At 40.4% G+C, this 23,591-nt stretch overlaps 1 protein-coding gene across 1 annotated transcript; it reads left to right on the top strand.

Moving 5' to 3' along the window:
* Window positions 1-827: 827 nt before the first annotated feature.
* Window positions 828-17,485, top strand: LOC310867307 (speckle-type POZ protein-like A). The gene is made up of 12 exons (XM_083777254.1): window positions 828-1,093; window positions 2,442-2,508; window positions 4,899-5,032; window positions 7,791-7,912; window positions 8,130-8,281; window positions 8,416-8,543; window positions 9,811-9,988; window positions 10,866-10,921; window positions 11,811-11,933; window positions 14,153-14,295; window positions 14,400-14,453; window positions 15,186-17,485. The coding sequence occupies exons 3-12, from the start codon at window positions 4,955-4,957 to the stop codon at window positions 15,328-15,330; spliced, it is 1,179 nt and encodes a 392-aa protein (XP_083633380.1). The 5' UTR covers window positions 828-1,093; window positions 2,442-2,508; window positions 4,899-4,954; the 3' UTR covers window positions 15,331-17,485.
* The last annotated feature ends 6,106 nt before the right edge of the window (window positions 17,486-23,591 follow it).

Here is a 23,591-nt window from a genome sequence, read left to right on the forward strand (position 1 = left end):
CACTTTTTTTTTTTTTTGTTGTGATAATCCTCCCTACTATAGACTGTGCTGGCCCCAGTTAACCCCTGGGGGTCAAAAAACCTTAGGTTTCGTTTTTAACTCTCTATCCTGATTGGACGAAAGGCTGGGTCCCACAGCCAAAAACGAAACCTACGGTTTTTTTAGTGAAATCACTGAATATACCTTTAAGTCGTGAAAATAAAACTTTTCTGATTCTCAATTTGATTAGAAAGAAATCAGACACATTGAAATTAATTAATTAATGAAATGAAATTAAATTAAATGTATTATGTTTATGATAGCAATCACCAATTTGTTTCCTACTTTTGCCTCAATTTTAAATTATTTGGCCGCATCAGCTGATTGACAGTCAGGAGCGTTATAGCGCATGCGCGAAATGTGAAGGCATTCCTGCTTCTGAAGCACAACCACAAGGTACTTTATTTAAAAAATCATTCTTATAAACAAATGTGGCATGTGCTGGTTGAAACATGCCAAGCATTTTAACCTTATAGAGGGCCCTTTCATTATGAATAATAGGCTATAATTGCATGCTATTTTGATGTAATACTAATAGAGAAATCATATCAAGGAGTTTTTAAATAACTTATCTGAGCAATATCAATAATCTTAGATGTTCATTATAAACCAGAGCTAATTTATTTGGATGTCAGAAAAGAAATGTCATTGTTTTGACATTTGTTATGTTCATTTCCCCACCGAATCAATCTAATAATATATGATTAAGAAATTGCAATGCCTGTGTTTCGCCAGCCAGTGTACGAGAGGAAGTGCTGCCTTACATTTACGACTCTAGGCAAGAATCGCACCCCGTGCTGCTTGCCTGTGTGAAGCAGCGCCTATCAGCCCAACAACTAGCGGCAGCTAGCCGAGAAGCTTTAGCTAGCCGAGCTAGAGCTACATACAGCCATCCTGAAACATAAAACTAGACAAAGAAAGACCTGTACACAAACTGGGTGAAAAACCACACGCCAAACGCCGTGGCGAACCGGTGAAGAGAGCCGCCCTGGTAACAAACACCACCCATACCGGCTCTCTTCACACCAACCAACTGGAAGCATGAAATCTAAAGGTATTATTGGTGCTCCAATCGGTCTAGCTTTTCAGTTTTTGTATCTTTAGCTTTCTTGGCTTCTTTAGCATGGGTGTTGCTGTAGCTAAGCTAACGGTCCGTTATAACCAAGTGTTGTTTTTCCAACCCGGCAGACAGCTAGCTTAGTAGGGCTAGCACACATTGCTAATATTAGCACATCATTAAAAGGCCTGATTTGTGTTTGTTTTAGTGTGATAAGGGTATTATAAACGTCAACATTGGACTCTGGTACACGTATAACTTCAGTTATTGTCAGTTAAAAAGACATTTAGCAAACTGTTGATTGAGGATATTGTTTGTTGTTGACTCGTTGCTAACGCGGCTCGTTTGACAGTTATAGTTATTAATGCGAATGATGTCGCGCGAGCGCGTCTGTAATGAGTCACACGACATAACTGTAGTATGTTCTTTTTTCGACGACGTATTGTCCCATCGGGCCACAATTGCATAAACCCCGTTGACGTCAACACTTTTATTCAGTTGAAAATGACGTCATATCTGCTCGGCGTTTGTTATTAAGCAGTAAATTAGTGAGCAGCACAGCAAGTGACAGTTGGTGGAGCCAAAAAGTATCGCGCATATAATATTGCGTATGTGACTGTAGTAGTGTACTAATGGATTATAACCTGTACTACGGTGTCATACAACCAGTATAAACGTTAATTAACGTCCATTAAGAAGAGCCTGATCAGTTAGCTTAAGTTGACGCTAGCATCACTTGGCTAACGTCCCCATGTTGAGGTCTGTTGAGACTGTGCTACTTGTCATCGTTTTGTTTTCTTTCTAACCTCACTGTTTACAACATTTTCTTTTATTTGAATCAGATAACAGACGCTTGTGCAGCCAGTCACGTGTGTCCTGTTGTTCAACTAAGTTGTTAGTTATTGTTTGCTTGCTAGGCCCGACTAGCAATATGCTAGTTAACGTAACATGCCTGGACAAGAAGAGATGGTTAGCAAAACATCTGAATGGAAGCTAGTTGGACTTGCTACTCTCCAAAAGGCCCACAATATCCAATCAAAGCCTCACTGTTGATTTAAGCCTGAGAGGCTAGAAATGTAACTACATTTGGTTATATCTGTAGGCTACCCTCTCAGTCACAAATGCATAGACTATTTGAGGATGTTAGTACTGTAGGTTATCAAACTGACTTTCACCCCAATGGTGTGTGAATTGCACAACAGCAGATTAATTAATTTGTTCTTAATTGTATATTTGTATATTGTGTTATATCTGTCAGGGATTGTTAGACCTACTTACCTATTTGTACATTATGTTCAACAGGTCCCTTTCCAAAGTCTTAACCTTTTTATGTTTTTCCTTCTAGAGTGGGATCTGTTGATGGGGCCATGAAGTGATATACCTCATATTTGCACATTTCAACCATTCAAAGGGTGAGTAATATAGTCTATATATTCTACAACGTGTGGTATATCTTAGATTCTAAGACATAACATAAGTTTAAATTAAATTGTCTTATGTCCTGCTGCAACTGCAATATCGATAAATAAACTAGAAGATTTTCTTAATAATAATAAAAGTGAAGTGATATACTATAGTAATGGCTATGACTGGTTTGAAAACAATGCCAGTGACAGCTGTGTGAAAATGAACATCAACTCACCTTGCGTATTTCAAAGACTTAGAACATGGAAGCAGTGGTCTCTAGATTTCTTAGATTGGGCTGATAAAACTTGCAAAGGGAATTCAAGTACTTGTAGTTGTTTAATTGCCTTTCTCCATTTCTTGTAAATGCTGTGGCTTAATTTGGAACAATATAATAACATGGCAGCCTCTGATTGTCTTGCTTTAACCATTAGCTTACATGTTTGGGTTTACTTTGATAAAGGTCAGTGGAAAGACATACTCTACCACAGCAGCAACTCTCAATGGGATTCCTGGAAATTGTAATGCCTGAAATTCAGGACAGATTCCCAAGCGGAAGCCATCATCATTTTTAATTGGCCCCACAATTACTACTATCTACTACTACTATCATGAATACAAATTTACTGTAAAGTTCTTCTGTTGCTGTGTGAAATGGTATGTTAAATAAAGGACCACTTTTCAACCTATCTTCATATAATTGGTCCTCACGAATAATCATGATAAAATGGCACAATTTCTTTCTACTCAGTCGGTCTCATAGGAGGGCTGTGGGCAGTTCAGGAACTCGTCCACCACTGACATCATCGTTAGGCAGATTTATTTTTTGCAAAAATGTTTAGATTTTTATTATCGTGAGAACAATGGCCTCCATTTTCGCATTGCAAGTTTCTATTAGCTTGGATTCCCCATCGATGTCGTCACTGGTGGACGGGTTTCTGAACTGCCCACAGCCCTCCACAGACTGAGTAGAAAAACACAGATGTACAAGCCCAAAGCGCTGTGCATTGCAACAGGTAGAGAACTTGTAGATCTGCTACTTCCAGCGCAGGACGGGCGCGTGCTTATGACTTTTAACTATGCGTCAGCAGCGACAACACGAGCATAAGCCACTTGTCAGATGGGATGCACATGCAGATCCGACACAACTTTATTGCTTAATTGTGCACATCTGTTTTTTAATCCACGTGTCCATCACATAGCCTTTTAAATCGTATTTCCCATCCACGGGTACAAGCAAGGTGATAACACCCATAGATATATCTAAGTCTATGATATCACCAGCTTTCACACGATCTGGGTGGTGGTGTTGGTAGCTACTAGCTGGTAGCTAGTTCTCCTTAATAAGGAGTTCTCCTTAATAACACTGGTACTTTCCATCCTTCCCCAACCCCTCACACTCGATGCTGCGTTCACACGGTTAGACGCAAAGACGAATGGGAATATCATTTGGAGCAGCTACACGTCTTTACATGGTCATGTTTCTGGCTTCCATTCCAATTAGCGTCTGCCCGTCTTTAATGTTCATGGTTTCACTGTCCACAGCACACCTGTCAAAAGACCTTCGCAAAACTCAGAGACATGCCTCTTGTTCAAACCGACCTCTAGAATATTGCTTTCCCCAGCTATCTCATTCCACTGTTTCAATTTATTTTATTCCTTAGTCTTAGTTTTTCCCTAATAAAAGTAGTTTTTATTTGTTTACTCGTGTTCCCCTTGTAAAACATCTTTAGGTACTCGGAGAAGCATTACATTTTTTTTTAGATATTATTATCACTATTATTATTACTACGGTACTTGTTTTATTGCTTATGCTTATGTAGTCACTATTTATTGATTCACTCTTATCCAAATCCGTTTGAAAAAAATAACTCACTGTTCTCAGGTCAAATATTGATATGTGATTAAAATGTGATTAATTGAGATTAATTCATCACAAAGACTCCAATTAATTAGATGTTTTTAATCAAGTCCCAACCCTATTCTTTATAGATCTAGCTTCAAATTAAAAATCAAATGTTTAATGTGTCAGATCGCACCGTATCGAATATCATCAAATTCCATGAAATTCCACAAAATTGAAACCGTATCGACTTGCACTGAATCGAATCGTTCTGTATATAAAATGTGTCGATACGCATCGTAGCCCATGTGTATCGATTAGTATCGAATCGTCTTGTAAGGGAGAGATGCACACCTCTAATTCTCACACAAGATATTTCAAAAATGTTCAAAGAAATCATATATACAAGGCAAGCTCGCAGCCCGACATGAAGTGATGCGATGTGAACTTGTAGATCTTCTATTTTTCAATAGCAAACGCAAAAATGTAAAATTATACAAATGCTTTCCCAGTTTTAATGTGTTAACCATTGTCCTTTTATTTTATTTTATAAAGGTCAAGTGGGACGTGTTCAAGGGCATCAGTGGTTGTGCTGAAGGGCAAAGCTGGCGATGTCACGGGTTCCCACCCCCCCTCCACCGGGGGAGATGTCAAGTGGACCTGTGGCAGAGAGCTGGTGTTACACACAGGTATATAGCTGATCTCCAACTTCATAGTGCTTCAGATACACGCCAGGAGGGGGAGGGCATTCCTTATCAATTTTAGTCATTATAGCAATTGATTCCACCCCACACACATTTCTGTGTCGTCACTGCTGTTGTATCCTAAATGGTAAATGGTGCATTCATATAGCCCCTTTATCCAAGGCGCTTTACATAGATTGTGCATTACATTCACCCATTCATACACCGATTGCGGCGGAAGCCATGCAAGGTACCAACCAGCACATCAGGAGCAATTTGGGGTTCAGTGTCTTGCCCAAGGACACTTCGACATGTAGACAGGAGGAGCCGGGATTCGAACCGCCGACCCATGGATCATTGGACGACCTGCTCTACCTCCTGAGCCACACTCGCCCACATCCTACCAGTGAGGAGCCCCCACTGGAGGGACATTGAGCCTTTGTCCTACTCCTTCCACCCCAACACACCCTGCTGACAGATGCCTCCCCAGCCCGTAGGATTACATGCACTGACGGCTTCCGTCCCCAGACATGGGTCCAGGTTTTCCTGCAGACCTTTATTGCCCTGGTGCAGTACCATGCCTAACATCTATGGCACCATGCCAAGACAAGCCAAGAAGAGTGAAATATTTAATATTCTACTACAATTGGTTGAAATAAGCTCTCAAGCTGTGCTGAAATGGGCATGATGTTAACACTCCCAACGCCCAGGACGAAGTTCTATTAGTAACGCCCGACGCCCAGGACGAAGTATTGTCCAAAAACGAAGTTTATTGATATGAGAACGGATCGCATGGCTTCACCAGCTAGGAGCGCCTGTTGGGCAATCCTCGGTGTTGCGTAAGAGTGAGACGTCATCGAAAAACTCCCTCCCCTGTTTAGCTGATGAAAACTAAAATCTTAAAACATGAATAACTCGCAATCTAAATCATCCTGTGTAATTATGAAAAAATATCCTGTGTTAGATGGCCCTCCGCGGTCCAGTCGCTAGTCGCGATAGATTTATTCTTACCTCCCGTTGTTGTTGATCGACTCTAGAGTGGTGTGGCTATTGTTAGTTGCTACACACACATTCACAACAACATCCGGTCCGTCGGTAAAAGTGATCCGTGTTTATAAATTGAATGGGTGCTATAATGTAATGGATTAAATAACCCCGGGCAATTAAAGAGACAAAAGACGGACAGAGATTATTAATAAAACAAAACCGATCACATCCCTCCACAGGCTGGGAGCGTCTGTTGCGCAACACTCGATGTTAGATTCCGTTGGGATGTCATCGAAAATGTTCCCCCCCATTTTAGCAGACGAGATCGAAAATCTTAAAACGTTAATAACTATTGATCTAAATCATTCCGTCCAATTCTAAGAAAAGAATATATGTCCCGTCGCTAGTCGCACCATCTGCACCATACTCCTTGCTGTTCGCGGGTGCGCTTTGCCGTACGGCTCAGAATGAATACCTCGTATCTCCTAATCTAGGGACCTCTCCGTGTTTTTTTTTTGTTTTTTTTAACATATTTTTTTGCGGCTTACGCCTTTATTGATTTTTTAAGGGATAGAAAGTAGGCTGACAGGAAACGGGAGAGAGATGGGGGGATGACATGCGGTAAAGGCCGTGTCGGGTCCGGGAGTTGAACCCGCGGCACACCGCGACTGGATCACCAGTCCGGTGCCCAGACCGTTACGCTACGGCCTGGGCCCTCTCCGTGTTTTTGACCAGATGGATTTACTAACTAAGCTCTTCATTTCTGACTTCAACATGCCTCTTGTTCAAAATATGAACGCGAGGGATTATCCAGCGACTTTATCGTAATCCTAGCGAGGTAAACGAGCAACATTATGCCTCCCGGTTTTTGTACGGAAGGGGTAGGGGGGGTCTTTCAGAGTAAAAGCTGCCATATCTGCGCGACACCCCGAGCTGCTATTTTGAAAGAAATCCCAGCGCTGATTGTGTTAATAGCAGATCTACAAGCTTGCAACATGTAGCGATGCGTTGTGACCTTGTAGATTGTCTATTTTCGACAAAGACATTTGCTGCCAAATCACCTTATGCCTATTTAGCTGTTGATGTAGATAGGCTATTTTCATTATTTAAAAATGAACAAAATAGTAAAAATCGGACGGTGCCAAGTGTTCCATCACGCTTTTATGTGTATATCCTGGGTTTAAGTTTCTATTGTGGTTACTTGTATTTCTTTTACCAAAAAAGAAATAAAATATAAAAGATGACTGACATTACAGGATGTCTACAGGTTCCACATTGGAGCCATTCTGTCCCCATCTTGAGATTGAATTTTGCCGGAAAATAAATAAAAAGGCTATGCCCAATATTATAAGGCCCTAATTCAAACCACTATGAAGCAGTAATAGATTTTTATAAATTGTTGTGAATCTAAACTGCCACAACAGGAAGTATTATGTACTATTCTGTTCAAGCAACTCTGAGAGTTCTATTGGGCTTATTAGAACCGGAAGGAGGCAATGCTGGCCTGCCAGGCCTTATTCAGCTACAGTTTGAAATGCATTATTGCTGCAGAAGATATTCAAGCAAGGGTTGGGCCATTATAATATATGTCTGAGTCGTTGATATCAGTCAGAGTAAAGACTGTTAGATTATTGCATCACCAATATGACCATAGTCACTCTGGACGAGTTGCTCCCATGTGCGTCTTGTTTAGTAGTATTCACCTTCTGCTTATCAATTTTACATATTTTACAATAATTACATTTTCTTATTTGTTTTCTATTCTTATATTCTTAAGGTCAAAGTTGTGAAGTTTTCCTATATGTGGACCATCAACAACTTCAGCTTTTGCAGAGAGGAGATGGGAGAGGTGTTGAAGAGCTCGACCTTCTCCTCTGGGCCTAACGACAAGATGAAATGGTTAGTACTTGGATTATAAACTTCTCTGAGCAATACATTGATTATTGTATTTGTATCCGTAATGGATCTCCTCAAAGCGGCAGAGAACATCACACAGAAGGTTGGCTTATCGTGGATTTGTGTTTTTGGCAGAAATGATGAATGTAGTTAATGCTGTAACTCGTGTAGCTTTTATACCATCACTGATATGCAGTGTTTATCTCTGTTTACTTTACAGGTGTCTCAGAGTCAATCCAAAGGGACTTGATGATGAAAGCAAAGATTATCTGTCATTGTATTTACTGCTTGTTAGTTGTCCAAAAAGTGAAGTTAGAGCAAAGTTCAAGTTTTCCTTATTAAACGCAAAAAGAGAGGAGACGAAAGCAATGGGTGAGTACAAGCCAATACAACAATATTCAGTCAAATACATGCATTCGGTACAGCTTTTTATTTTCAGTACTCTCTTTTTATTGACATTAGTGATGTACTAATTTCTCAAACATGTTTCTCCCATCCTTTTATAGAAAGCCAAAGAGCATATCGATTTGTCCAAGGCAAAGACTGGGGCTTCAAAAAATTCATTAGGAGAGATTTCCTGCTTGATGAAGCCAATGGACTCTTGCCTGATGATAAGCTCACACTTTTTTGTGAGGTAATTGATACTGCAATACTTAGTATTTATCATTTACTGTCCTCCTTCTCTTGGCTAGTGGACAGTACTAATGTTAACCTTTTCAATGTTGAACCCTGATTTAGAGGATAGCTTTGTGACCAGATCTTAAATTAAGGATTAAATTACTTATACAATAGGTTTTTCTTCCATGGTGTTGTTTAACACGAGCAAACCCCAGTTTCTCCAGTGGAGCTATATCAAGAGTAGATGGGAGTTGGTTTGGGCAACTATACGATGTGAATTTATATTAATGATATCAATGGGAAGAAGGGCATTACTGAAAAAAGCATGCATGTACAGAAAACACTCTTGGATAAAAAATAGGTTTTATTGGGCCTACAACTACAGACTTGAGAAACCTCTGCACAGCAATAGTAACACTGATTAATGGTGGTTATGAAATTCTATAGACCTTTATGGAACCTATTTCAGCTCTCCTAGTCCTTTGTCAAGAGTCTTGGCCCTGACTTCAATATGTATAAGGTGGCAGAAAATGTCTTATCTTATTCCTGTCCATATACATGCTATATTTTTGGAATTTTATCTTGAACATTGTTGCCAATCACTAAAAAGTGAAATGGCTTTCCCCATGTGACATAATTTAATGTCACTAATTGCAATTCTAAAACAAATGATTGAATTCCAACATGTCGAGAAGAATAAATGTTTTCTGAGGTGTCTCTTTAGACGGACAAGTTTAATGAACTGTCCAATCATTTTGATTGCAATTAGACAAATACCGCAACGACTAACTGTCAATATGCCTGACAACGGTCCGAGCAATGTTTTACATTTTGGGGGGAAATTGGCAATTTCATAAGCAAATTAGATTGAAATCGAAGATGGAATGTCTTCTCATTAATTAGGTGTTTCAGCAAAGTTAATTAATTTTGGTTACAATTGGCTGTGTTTTTGCAATTAAAATCTTCTCCCGTTTGTAGGTTCCTCAGTCTGCAATGCGTATTAAAAACACTAAGGAGCAGAAATTTGAGTTCGTTTGACCTTTTTAAAAATATCTTTTTACAAAACCTATATTGCGTTTATTTTCCGGCACTTGAGAACAAAGTCAAGAATGGCACTCTCCCTGCACTATAAGATGTCATGCTAAGACCGTGGACCGGAAAGCCATTGTTTGACAGTTATTGTCTTATCGTTGTCATGCTTCAATACAGTTTACTGTGTGTGTGTGTGTGTGTGTGTGTGTGTGTGTGTGTGTGTGTGTGTGTGTGTGTGTGTTCTCTTTCAGGTGAGCGTGGTCCAGGACTCTGTGAACATTTCAGGCCAGTCCAACATGAACATGCTGAAGGTTCCAGAATGTCAGCTGTCTGATGACCTGGGGAACCTGTGGGAGTGTTCTCGCTTCACCGACTGTAGCCTCTATGTGGGAGGGCAGGAGTTCAAAGCTCACAAATCCATCCTGGCAGGCAAGACCTTTCTTTCTCCCACGGCTGCCGGCACTACTATACCCGAGTAGGATACCGGGAGATGAGCCCCGCAGTAGCTGAGCAAAGATGCCCCTATGCCGCTCTTTTCTTCGATAGCCTCTCCTGGAAAGCCATAAGTACCCAGATAGGCTACAAAGGGTTTGGCTTCCTGGCTTGTTTTTTTTTTTTTTTTGCAACTTCCTCTTCTGCTGTGGGCTCTAATCCACTCGGCTAGCTCTGCTTGGCCCAGCTTGGCCTGGCCTGACTGCAGGATCAGGGAGATTTGGAGGGCTCTCTTCAACTCTTTCACTGCATTAGACATGGTGGCAGCTGGTGTGGCCACAGGGCTGTGGTTAGAGCACGAATGCTGATATAAAACGGCAACTGTTATGATTTACTAGCGCTTATTCATTCAGATTCCCTACTGATGTACATTGTACTAAATCAAACTGGTTTAGCCTTGTAAGCCACTTGCTTATTGGATGAAGTAATATATTGTCGCTGTCGGGGCAAACCTTTGGGACCAAAAAAACTTTACTGGTTATTTAGCTACAACTACAAGCTCTTAACACTTTGTTACGTTTTGTTATAGAAAACAAACAAAAAAGATGCAACCATTTTCAAACTGGTGTTCCTATTTTGGGAAGCTCATTGCGATGCACTGTGAGCATGCATTTTCGCTACTTTTGTGCGACACTGTCATACAGCCAAATATATAATGGGGCATTCATTTATTTAAAAAAACGTAAAAATAAAATAAAAAAAAGAGATTCAAGGTTTCTGCCCGATGGGGACTATCATGTAGGATTGTTTGCCCAGTTAATTTACTTATGCCAGCTAGTCATTGAAACTTTCCCCCTCCCTTCTTTTCTTACAGCAAGGTCTCCAGTTTTTAATGCAATGTTTGAACATGAAATGGAAGAGAGTAAAAAAGTAAGAATGAATGGTTTTATTTACTTACTGTAGTAAATATATGGTGTTTATCCTATGCCTTATATTCTATTCGGTTTAAGTATTTTCTATGTATTGCTTTGCTGATATGTGCACAAACCCACTTGTAACATATCTCACAGATTGTGTTTATAGTTTATACACATATATTAATCATTGTTTGCGGTTTTTGTATTATATTCTTTTATGACACATATTTTATAATACATCAAATAAAAAGAAAAAATACCATTACTGCTCAAAAGTAACCCGTGTGAAATGAGGGGTGCTCTAATGATCGTACATCATCAAGAACGGTGGTCTCTTATTGGCCAAGGGTTCCCACCGACATACATATGCCGATTTGCTCAGACACATGACAAAAAAATCATTGTCAATGTCAATGGCATTCAATGTTTGTGTTCAGACAACACAAACATTAAACTATAGCTGTTTATAGGAGGGGCTAGTGCCCCTCAAACTGGTCAAACATTGTCCAAATTGTCAAATAAATTATAATATATTATTATATTGAATTGTGAAAATGGCTGATCTACCAGGAGGCGTTGTAAGCTTGTAGATCAGCTATTTTCACAATATTTATCTTTGAACAGAGTCACCAATTTAAATGCCTAAACTCTTACATTCCAATACTTTGTCACAGTGGGGGTCCCCCAGTTCCAAATATGATGTATTTTGGGGGGGGGGGGGTCATAGACTGGAACCACTGATCTATAGCAGCTGTCTATTGCAGCTCCTTTACATGTAGCTTGAGCACAGTTGAGCAAGTTTAATGACACATTTATCCTAATATAGATACTTTGAGAACATTGTGTGATTCCTGAACAATGTGTCATATATGGAACTGAACTTCTGTCCTTGGTTTTTCCAGAATCGTGTTGATATCAGCGACGTAGACCCAGATGTTTTCAAGGAGATGATGGGCTTCATCTACACAGGCAAGGCTCCAAACCTGGAGAAGATGGCTGACAACCTGCTGGCGGCAGCAGATAAAGTAAGTATGTTCTGTTAGTCTGGCGTGGACAGACGATCGGAGATCAATGCCTGCCTTCTGATACCCCTGGTGACATCAAAATTCAATGTAGGAGCTAAAACTGGGTGTAAGCATTATGGAAATTAAAAAAGAACTACATTGCAGAACCAATGCGAAGACTTTTAGAACATATCTTGAATTTAGCTTTCCTCATACATAGTGGCAAGGCTTTTTAATGACGTCTCATGCACCTACATGTACACAGAACAGCTTATATAGCCTAGTGCAGAGGTTTTCAACTGGTGGTCCATGGACCACTGGTGGTCCGTGAAGTAATTGCATGTGGTACCTGATCATGCGTTTAGAAACATATTAAAGTGAAGACACTGTGTGTGTGTGTGTGTGTGTACTGATGACCCACAAGGACCAAGAAGGAGGACGGTCATACTCGGATACGAGTGACCGCCGATGATGATATATATATATTTCATATTCCACTAGTTGAGAACCTAAATGTGACCTATGATGAGGCATCAATGTGGTAATTTACTTGAAAGTTGTAGGTGAAGAAATTCACAGAAAAAGGGAGTTTGAATCTCAACATGGGGAAGTGTACCCGGCCTGGTTCAGTCATCATTATTAGGAAATATATATTGCATATTGTGTGTGCTCGAAAGAACACAAAGAACGGAATTTAATTATGGTAACCGTGAGATAATAGATCAGTGTTCTCTACCTTTTCTGAGCTCTGGACCACTAGCATATTTCAGGTCAATAATAGCGTGATATAATTTGTTGTGCGTACTACCCGTAGTATTGTGCAACACATTTTAATTTTCAAGCCTTTCCCTCTACACCACGCCTATTAATTCAAATGTTTTATGGACTTTTTTATGGATGTTTTATTTAAAAACATTTACCATTACTAGACCTGTACGTGACCGTCGGCTATTGGATTTCATGAACCAGAAGTAATAAATAAAAGAAGTTTCCGGGGTACTCTCTGAAGACTTTTGTTTTTGTCAGCAGTGCTAAAACGGCATCACGAGGTCACATGGATTTCAATCTCAATCTGAGCTTCAATTCTGATTCAAACGGTGCTAAAGATTGTTGCTAAAGATAGTTGCTAAAGATAGTCTGGACGGAGGGAAAATATTGAATGACGTCACAACACAGAAGCAAATGATTTTGCCTGTCGTATCCCATATATGACATAACAATTTGCCAGCAGATGTCACTATTGAGGGATTTTGCCTGTTTTCATTGCAGCTCAAAAGGCTTCAGGTTGCTTGGGTCTAATTGAGGTCATAAAACCTAAAAATAAATTAAACTGAATGTCATGAAACATTTATGGCTCTCCTGTAGCTCCAGTTAGCTCATAACAATAGCTGTGGTTGGTTTCAGACTCCCATTGGCTTAGAACTCAGGAGGCAGCCACTCATGACCAGGTCTCTACTAGAAGCACCCAATCATGACCAGGTTGCTACTAGAAGCACCCAATCATTACCAGGTTGCTAGTAGAAGCACCCAATCATGACTAGGTCGCTACTGGAAGCACCCAATCATGACTAGGTCGCTACTGGGAGCACCCAATCATGACTAGGTCGCTACTTGAAGCAGCCAATCATGACTAGGTTGCTAATAGAAATTGAGCGATTATAAGCCCAGGTTGACACCTGGCAAAATTGAATGATTGGAGCATCCCTAGTAAATTACACATTTTAGGAACAAGTGCTGAAGGCAAAGTGAGGAGTAGTTCAATTTTTTTGTCAAATCATCCTAGCCTGATTGGCTGCCAATGGGAGTGTACTCAGTGTAATATGATTGCCTGCCTCCTAAGCTATGCCACACGCACCGCAAAAGGGCTGATTTCCGCACTCTGCACCAGCAGCAGCCTCGAAGCAACAGCTGCTAATGTTATGAGCTGGACAGCAGGAAAGCGACAACAAAACAGTTGGGGGGGCACACGACACACAACAGAGACAACACAACGGAGACGGCGCTTCTTTCACCTGATTACTATGTAATCATTTCTTGTTTCATTGAACACACTTTACTGAGATGTACTGTAAATATATGGTCTTTCTTCTGTCCAGCCATATACAAGCATAAAAATCTGTAGGCAAGCGACCATATCTTTATATTAGATGTGCATTGGACACTGCAAACAAACTCATTGGGTCGCATGCATCATCATGGCCATAACCTTAGCATTCTGTGTTGTCGTCCTCATTCCGCAGTACGCTCTGGAGCGTTTAAAGGTCATGTGTGAAGAGGCCCTGTGCAACAGCCTTTCGGTGGAGAACGTGGCTGACACCCTCATCCTAGCAGACTTGCACAGTGCCGAGCAGCTTAAAGCACAAGCCATAGATTTTATCAACAGGCGAGTATCACAAAAAAAAGAGAAAAAAACTCCCAGTGATAAATTCCCGCTGCCATTTCTGTTTACCAGCCCTGAATGCTTACCTTTTTATCTCCCCACCATAGGTGCAGTGTCCTGAGACAGCTGGGCTGTAAAGATGGGAAGAACTGGAACAGCAAGTATGTAATTAGCTGATATATGTGACACAAGATTTATAACGGACTCTTATCTCTTCCCCCGACCAGATGCATTAGAATTCATTGTTTTAAGCAAAGGCAGTTGAACGCACTCTTTGGCGGTGAAGTGGCATATCTTTGTATCCTATGGGTTATTAATAGACTCGTACCAGGATAAGCTGCAAAGGAATTTTTCCTGAATTTAAATCAAAGTTTTTCTTCAGACTGATTTAGTGTGCTGTTGTTGTAGGACACCTTGAAATGTTTACTTATTAGCTCTAATGCTTGCAGTGTGTGGTGAGACCGCACTGAAATTAATTTAAAGCGATACAAAAAAGCCTCACACGTTACTGATGGTCTTTTTTTGTTAATTCCTCAGATGGCTTGTCAGCCATATCCCTCTAATTTCCCGTGATGCATACAATTGCAGCCCTCAACCCCATTACAAACCAAGTTTGTATTTCCTTTACATAAAAAATTGTTACATTTTGGTCGAGAGACCTTCATCAGACCTGTGTAAACACTTGCTTTGTAATGAAGAGATTGTTGCTCTCATTTGTATGCATGGTTTCCCCTCTTTCAAACAGCACCTTTTTTCCAGAACTCAACCCTTTTTTGAAGACTTATTTCCTTTTCCATTAACGATCTCATAGATTGATTTTTAATGTGCACATTCTTGACTGAGCGAGCGTTGTCTCTCCCCTTTTCTTCCCTTTTCTCTGTATGTGCTTACAGTCACGCTACGGACATAATGGAGACGGCAGGCTGGAAGTCAATGATCCAGTCCCACCCTCACTTAGTGGCAGAGGCCTTCCGTGCGCTGGCCTCAGCACAGTGCCCACCCTTTGGTTTGCCCAGGAAGCGCCTAAAACAGTCCTGACCGCCCCGCTGTGCACTCAGACTTTTACTGGAGGAGCGAGGCATGGGTTTACAAAGCAAGGACTGGGAAGAGTATGGCTTCTAATTCCACCACCACCCCAAACCCATATGAACAGAGCAAGAACGGAACCTTCTGGAAGAGGGGAGAGTTGGGAGGCTGGCAGGTGGCTGACCAACATCCACGAAGGAGAGTGCGGTCAGTTGTCTGCTTGCCTCGCTGCCCCAACTGAATCCTCTTCAGTCTGGGTAGCCAGGCAAGTTGCTACTTATTGTTTTTCCGTAATTTTCAGAATGGCCTTAATATATCTGCCATTGCTCTGGAGCTGCTCTAGAGTACTTTTGTCTATTTTACTGTGTGCCTGCCTTGTCACACAGACCAGGCCTCCTCCAGATTGCACTAGTTCCCATGAATATAGTCATTTTGATATGGAGTTCTATAGGAACGTATCGAGGGTTTGATTAAATGGGAAATATTATATATTTGTAATGTTTAGCCCATTTTGCGACTAGACATTAGAAAAGCATGAACTCTTTCAGTGCAAGGTCAATTCTTTACACTTTTTAAAAAATGAATATGCCCCATATTGATGGCACCATTTATATGTAAATGACAGTCGACCCATCTTCAGAAGACCAGTGTACAAGAAAGTCTGTTCTATTGCATATTTGTGGGGGAAAAAATAATCATGCAGCATTATGAATTACCCTGTGTTGATAACCATTGTGTGTGAGACAGAAAAGAAATGTCTATACTCTGGCCCAAACCTGTTAAATCATATTGGAAGAATAGAAAAAGTATTTATCCAGTCTCCCATCTGATTGACATATTCCAGAACATTAAGTCTGTGAACTGTTATAGTCAATTTTCGAGATTTAGCTTTCCATAGTATTACCAACTTGCAAATATTATATATTCTCAATATATTGTGGTTAACAAAAAAAATGGAAAGACTAATGCATGGTCCTGTATTGTTGAAAAGAAAGTGTCCAAGTACCAATTATGTTGTTAACAATTTGTATTATTTTCTGCAATTATCTTTAAAAAAAAAAGCAAAAAAAAAAATTGTGCGGAATTAATGATTTGAATATAGTCCACGCGCAAAATGTCCTCCAACATGCTTGGATTTGTATAGGATGCTGAGCATCACTTCCATTGGCACTGTTGAGCTTAATTTACACCCCCAACGCAAGGCAGCGTCGCCAATTGCTGACGAGAACCAATCACGACCCGTTGTTGGCGCATAAGGATGGGACGATATGAAAATGTCATGCAAAAATAATTGCGATTAACAATATTATGGTGATAATCAATATGTTTTAAGACTTAAAATGCCACTTTTAACAACTTAGGCATCCCTATTCTGGGGGAAGCGATGGCCAAAAATAGACAATCTACAAGCTCACAAGCTTGTAGATGGGCTATAATTTGTGGAGAAATGATTTGTGTAGAGAAATAAAAGCGTACCAAATGCTCTCGTTACAGGTCTGTTTTATCAAGTGTAGTGGGTTCAAATGGTACTGAATCTGCAGCTCAACAAAAGCTACGACAGAGGACAATTTTACAATCAATGAAAATCTCCATGATACGATTATTGAGACGTTTTCTTTTTTACACGATATACGATTATTGCACGTTTTTCTTTTTAAACACGATACATGCTAATAAGTATGGTCCCATTCCTATTGGTGCCTGCCTACACCGGTTCTTATAAGTATGGTCCCATTCCTATTGGTGCCTACAGCGGTTCTTCTAAGTATGGTCCCAGTCCTATTGGTGCCTACAGCGGTTCTTGTTGGCAAGCGACGCAGTCATACTACTTACGGAGTCTGAATTAGACTTCATTCTATGTATGTGTATGGATGGTGGGCTGGGGGAGGGAGGGAGGGAGAGCGGGTGGGGTTAAGGAGGTCACAACGTTGATTGACTTAGTTTCTTACGTGGCGTGGTTGGTATGACAGATGCATTGGAGGATTTTTGTAAATGAACTTGAGTAGCATCATTTTTACATGGTATTACTCATCATTTAGTGTCATGTTGAGATGTGAACATATTTTTTTTTCCTTTTGAAGAAAAAAAAAGACGAAAAAACAATGAAGTTGTTGTCTGCCAGAATGCCTGCATTAACCCATTAAAACAGTTTTCCAGCATTGTAGAATTGCCAGTAGTTGTCATTTTTAAACGTAGACATTTTCACTGGTGTCGTTTTTTTAACCGCCCCCTCTAAACTTAGTAAAACGGTCTTGGGTTCCAACTGTACTTGGTGCGCTCGTTTGTTCCCACTCTACACCGAATCTCGATGGTAAAAATAGCATCTCTGTATGCTTGTAGATCTGCTATTTTTTGTTGACCCCCTCCTCCAGAGAATATCATACATCAACTCGCATGCTTGATATTTATTCAATTTTCTTTTTTCTCCATTTGTCATTTATTTGAGGGCCCCCTGTCAACTACATTCTTGGCATCTATACATTATACCTCCCTCCATACATTGCCAACGCAGCTAGCCTTTTTCTTTTTTTTTGGAAAATGAAAAATTCATCGATTTTTCTGATCCAAGCATTGTTTTGTTGCTAGTTTGCACAATTCCTTCTGTTCATCTGCTGATCAGCTCCCCGGGTTGAGCACAGTATCTGCAATGCAGCACACAACTGTAGGATATGTGAAGGATCATGTGAACATTGCTTTGTTTTAATGAAGTGTAGGTGTCACTACTCATTCTGTTGTGCTTTCAACAGTAAATGGGTGTTGCTGTTTCTTTTTCTTTTGGCACATTCAATCGCAGGTCGTTTGTATAACATTTGAATGCCTTATACTCCCAACCTCAATAGTCCATATACTGCTGCTCCCTTCTCACTGGTCACAAAAGCTAGTTGCAGATAAGCTAGTGGAACATAACGTAACAGTCAAATGTTCTTCCATATCGCTCTAAAGTTTACTCAAAGCATGAAATGGTGATTATCCCGCCATGTAGATGTCAGATTCTCTGTACTTCTAACTACGTTGATAACTTATTAACTACCCATAATGTACTGTAAAAGTACTCCCTGTGCTTAATTTGGGCAAAGTGGAAATCATCTCTGTTGGGTGGAAACTGTTACATTTCAGGACTCAAAACCTGAGAAATAACAGATCTATGAGCTCAAAACGTTTGCAGATTTGCTACTTTTGTATGACGCTGTATGATTAAGTAGGGTATTAAGAGCGTCTGCTAAATTGTAAATTGGCAAACTTTATGGGGAAAAATACCCCACAAAGTTACAATATGGATATGGGAGGTTTCTGCTCGACACAGCAACAAGATATTTGATGGCAAGACTAAAGAGATGGACAGCTTGTTAAGCTGCGAAGCGTTATTTCATACTTGGTGTTCTTGTGGGAAGAAAGTAAAGCAATTGGCTGCTCGCATTAAAGCTATTCTTTCATGTCTTGTGTGTGTGAGCGGCCATGAATAGGCCTCTAATTAAAGTGAGCAGCGGCTGCAGCCATGTCTGGTTGGAACAAGAGATTTCTTCATCAGTGGTGGGTGTACACTGATCCATGTCCGCCCCTCGCACCGAGAAAAGCCCCGATATCTTCTGTTTTTTTACACCTCCCCAACCTTTCATCTGTTTTTCTTTGCCGGTTCTTCTGCTCTTTCATTTTCCTCTATATCTATGAAACCGCATATAGCCTGACAGGAGATGCCTTAGTGTGGTTGGAGGAGCTGCTGATCTGGAATCTGTTCTGTCTGTGACAGGAATTTCAAGCTGTTGACGGTGCATCACCGGTCAGCAATTGTGTCTGTTAGCTACTCTTGAAATCATAATCTCTGCCAGGCCGGAACGGCTGGCCGGGGCCAAGAATTATATTTTCGCCCCCATGATGAGGTCACATTCTCTCTGCTGGAGTCATGTGATCAAGATGTTATCAGTCTGAATTTTCATATTCCATTGGCTATGACTGGCTTCCAAAGTTTGCGGGAGGAGCCTGTTTAGCAAAAATCACACCCGTGTGAAGTGAGGGGTGCTAATATATTAAAGTCTAACTCATGTTGATTAGGTGATGTAATGGTGATGTAAAACAAACTGCGCCAACACAAACATTAAACGCCATTAACAATAAAGACAATAACTCCTCATGCATAAAAGGAGGCATGAGGTCAGTCCGCTGCCGCCCCAGGTTGGCAGAGGAAGTGTAGCGCCCAGGATTACATTAGATAATTGGCACTGGGTGAAAAGAAAACTGGGTTACAAAATCGTGGGATAAAAAAAAAACAATAGACAATATGACGTAAACGACACATTATGACAATTTTCCCTTTATTTTCAATGCGTTTACTAAACAAACTTTGCACAGCCCCCCTGGCCATTCAGTTTCCAAAAGAAATATTTTTATTTATTTTGCTTTAAGAGACCGGCATCACTATGGTTACGAATCTGCCGTAAAGCAAGTCGTCTCTGGGTGACTAGCGTGAGTTGTTGTGACTCTTATGTACATGCTGCTGTGTTATCCTGCCGAAGCTTTTCAGTAAACTTTACTATTTTCATTATCATTGTGTGGACATTCGAGACATATTACAAAGATGCCCCCACCAGCCCGCCCCTCTGCAATGAACTAGCCCACTTATTTGTGCAGTTTTCTAACTCAGAAAGTGAACTACAAGGCAACACAGTAGGATATGCAATCAGGTAAATAAATAAACTTGCAGGATTGCAGTGTCCTGTCAATGCTGGTTGTTGTTGTAACTTGTGCTTCTGATGGTAGTTTGTAATCATCTCTCTTATCATGACATGATGACTTTGTGTGTGTGTGTGTGTGTTGCTGTCCTAAGGGGGTCAAGTTCAAAATACGGCCATGCCCTCACTTCACACGGGATGTGATTTTTATCTTTTTAAATTAAGCACAAAAGGCCAAGGAGCGTGCCTTTCCAGTTGTTGGTTCTCTCACTGACTGAATAAGGCGTCATAATAATGTTGTTTGTGTTGTATGTTTTGGGTTAATTTGAATGCGCATACATGTTTTCAGGCATTAATGGGTCTACATTATGTCTGGTCTCAAGTTATTTTTAATAATTGGCTCAAAGGCATTATCTTAAAATATGCAGTAGGAGCCATCTCATAACATTGCTGTTAGGCAGAAAACTTGCATGTCCATTTCTCCTGTTTATGCTTTTTTTCATAAATTGCTGCACTACTTTGTGTGCTAGTGTAGCACGGCAAAATTAGGGAAAATAAACTATCTGAAATCTCACAACGCATCGCAATGCCTTGGAAGTAAGATATTTTTGAAAATGTAATTGAAAAAAGTGGTTATTTTGTCTGCGGGTAAAATATTAAACTAACTTGTGACAAATTTGCACAGGTTATTTTTTTCCATTTCCTGAAAAGTAGCACTTATATAGGACAAGGTTTCTACCCGACAATGATAAGTGACTAATCTAAGCAAAAAGAGAAATACCCTTAAAGGACCATTTCACCACTTTTCAACCTGTCTTCATATTGGTCCTCACCTAATGTTCATGATAAAATATGCCAAATGCCAACATTTCGGAAGGCTTTTTTTTTCCCGGATGAGTTTCATGCAATACTTCTTATGTAGTGGTATTCAAGCTCACAACCCAGCGGGACATGTTTTGAGTTTATAGATCTGCTATTTTTTTATTTGACACATGAGGTTTCCACCCGACAGACATTATTTTGCATTAACGTACTCTAGAGAGTGGTTTAATATTAGAGTATAGATTGCGGCTTTAAGAATAAAATGCCAAATTTGCCTGGATTAGAAACTGAAATTACCACTAAAGCCCAGTTGTGACACAGTTGTGTCCCAACCCGACCATTTGGTGTGGTTTGGGCTTTAGTAAGACAACCAACCAACCTTTTACGTCTTTCACATCATAGTAAATACTCATACTTTTTCCTTGTTAGGATTTTAGTGAGCGACCGAGCGTAGCAGGAGTGTCTCGGTGTGACTTGATGCTTGAAGCAGAGAGGATGCCTCGCCTTGATCAGATAAGAGTAATGGAAGGGATTGAAAGGACCTCTGTCCCTGATGGCCGCCGCGAAAATGGATGTGCTCCCTGGGGTGTACCTCTGGTATCTTCCACGCCTGTGGACACAGATTTATTGCCCATTAAAAAGCCACGCTGAATTGTACCTCTTAAAATGGTGTTTATCCCGTGGAGAAGAACTGCTTGTGGGGAAGACTTTGGAGATTAACCACTTTAACCGTCGTGACTTGTGACCCTATTTTTGGGGCATGCATGGGATTGAAATCAGCCTGAGAAGAACTTTAATCCATGCACTCATTTGAATTTCATAGAAGCTTCAGAATGTGTTTTTTTGTTTTTGCTTTGTCACGTTTAACAATTCTCTGCAGCACCACGTGGCTGGTGCAGTCAAGCCCTACAGTAATATATATTGTTGCAGTTGGGCAGAAATCTCTTATCTCCATATTTTAAAGGTAGTGTAAGTGACTTTCTTTCGTTAAAATAAGTGTTGAAAAGCTACCGTATATTGTGATTGTACTCGTTGCGATAGTGTTTGTTCAGTAACGGGAGTCTCCATGTTACATTTTCAGAAACTGAAACTTGGATACCAATTTTATCCAATCAGGATAGAGAACACAGTCTGGATACAGATTAAAGAAGTGGAATTGTAAGTGATGACACAAAGAAATGAGCAGACAAAATTGCAACTGGATCATAAATAGCTACTCTGTCTAGCCTAAGTTTTTTAGAACTCGCCCCTTGGTCCTTCGCCCCAAAAACCCCTGCCCTTGAATGGCTCTGAACATGAACAAATGCAAAAATCTAAGGTGTTTACCCAGCTGCCCCACACCCCCACTTGTCCGGCTTCCTTGCGGAAAGCGTTTTAAACCCGTATAGATCCGTAGTTTTCAATAAAGGTGTTTGAATCCACTCTGTCTCGGAATCTTTCCGCCATCTTGGATCTTTCCTTGTCTCCCCAAATGAGTGCAAGCCTGGCCGCCAGGGGCGCTGTTGCACTGTTGCAATCGACAAAAAAACACTTAAAAAAAAATCAGACCCATCTGAACTGAGTGGTGCTGTACTATAATGTACTGTACAAGGCAAGCGCTCCTCCCTGGCCCGTGTGTGTGTTGGGAAGCTATTTCCGTGCTTGGACGGACATGTGGACACGCATTGCTGCCTAGCAATACTGTGCAAACTGGCCCAGGCCGTAGCGTAACGGTCTGGGCACCGGACTGGTAATCCAGTCGCAGTGTGCCGCGGGTTCGACTCCCGGACCCGACACGGCCTTTACTGCATGTCATCCCCCCATCTCTCTCCCGTTTCCTGTCAGCCTACTGTCTGTCCCTTCAAAAATCAATAAAAGGCGTAAGCCGCAAAAAAAAAAAAAAATACTGTGCAAACTAGCAACACTAAAAAAATGGGGCAGCAGGGTAAGCACCTTAGATTTTGCATTTGTACTGTTCAGAGCCATTCACGGGCAAGGGGGTTTGGGGGAAGGACCAAGGGGCGAGTTTGCTTAGACTCTTTGTTTGGAAATGTCAGAATCGATAAATACATCTATGAGAGTCTAAATCTTAGGGGCCATACTCTCCTGATTGGCTGAAATTTTGTCACATACCTGAAAATGTATTTCCTGTTTATTAAAGAGCTGCAGAGACAGGGAGACTGTTACTGAACAAACCCTATAGCAATGATTACTATCAGAATAGTGATTTAAACTTTTAACAAACATTTTGTTTTAACTTCAAACAAAAGTTTTTTTTGTTAACCAAAAAATATCACTTACTCTACAATCATACTACAGCGTTGCACAAAAGCATCCAAAAGTAGTAGATCTGCAAACTCGAAGCTTATCGTGAAGCGACACATTTTGAGCTTGTAGGTAGATCTGCTTCTTTTCATATTTTTTATTTGACTATTTGACTGTTAACCGTTTGGACATGGACAAGAAAATATTTTAGTTTAATATTAAAGAGTATTTGAATGGGTAAACTAGAAAAAGAATGCATGTTCAGAAGCATCTTTCATAAAACCTCAAACAAAACAACTACTGTGGCCAGATGTAATTTCCTGGGGTCTAGTAGGACTACATTAAATAATATAGAAATCGCTGTAAAAGTTTGTTTAAAAAAACATATTTAGTATTTACCCATTTGTTCTAATGCCCCCGCCCCCCTGTCACAGATGGCTATAATTGTTAAAACTAAAGAAAGCAGCAAATGTAACATGTACGTTCATCTTTTACTTTCTCTAATAACCTAAAACATTAACCTTGGTACGAATTTGAAGA

The sequence above is a fragment of the Protomyctophum parallelum genome (assembly GCF_964188405.1).
Source record: "Protomyctophum parallelum genome assembly, chromosome: 11".
Lineage (NCBI taxonomy): Eukaryota > Metazoa > Chordata > Actinopteri > Myctophiformes > Myctophidae > Protomyctophum > Protomyctophum parallelum.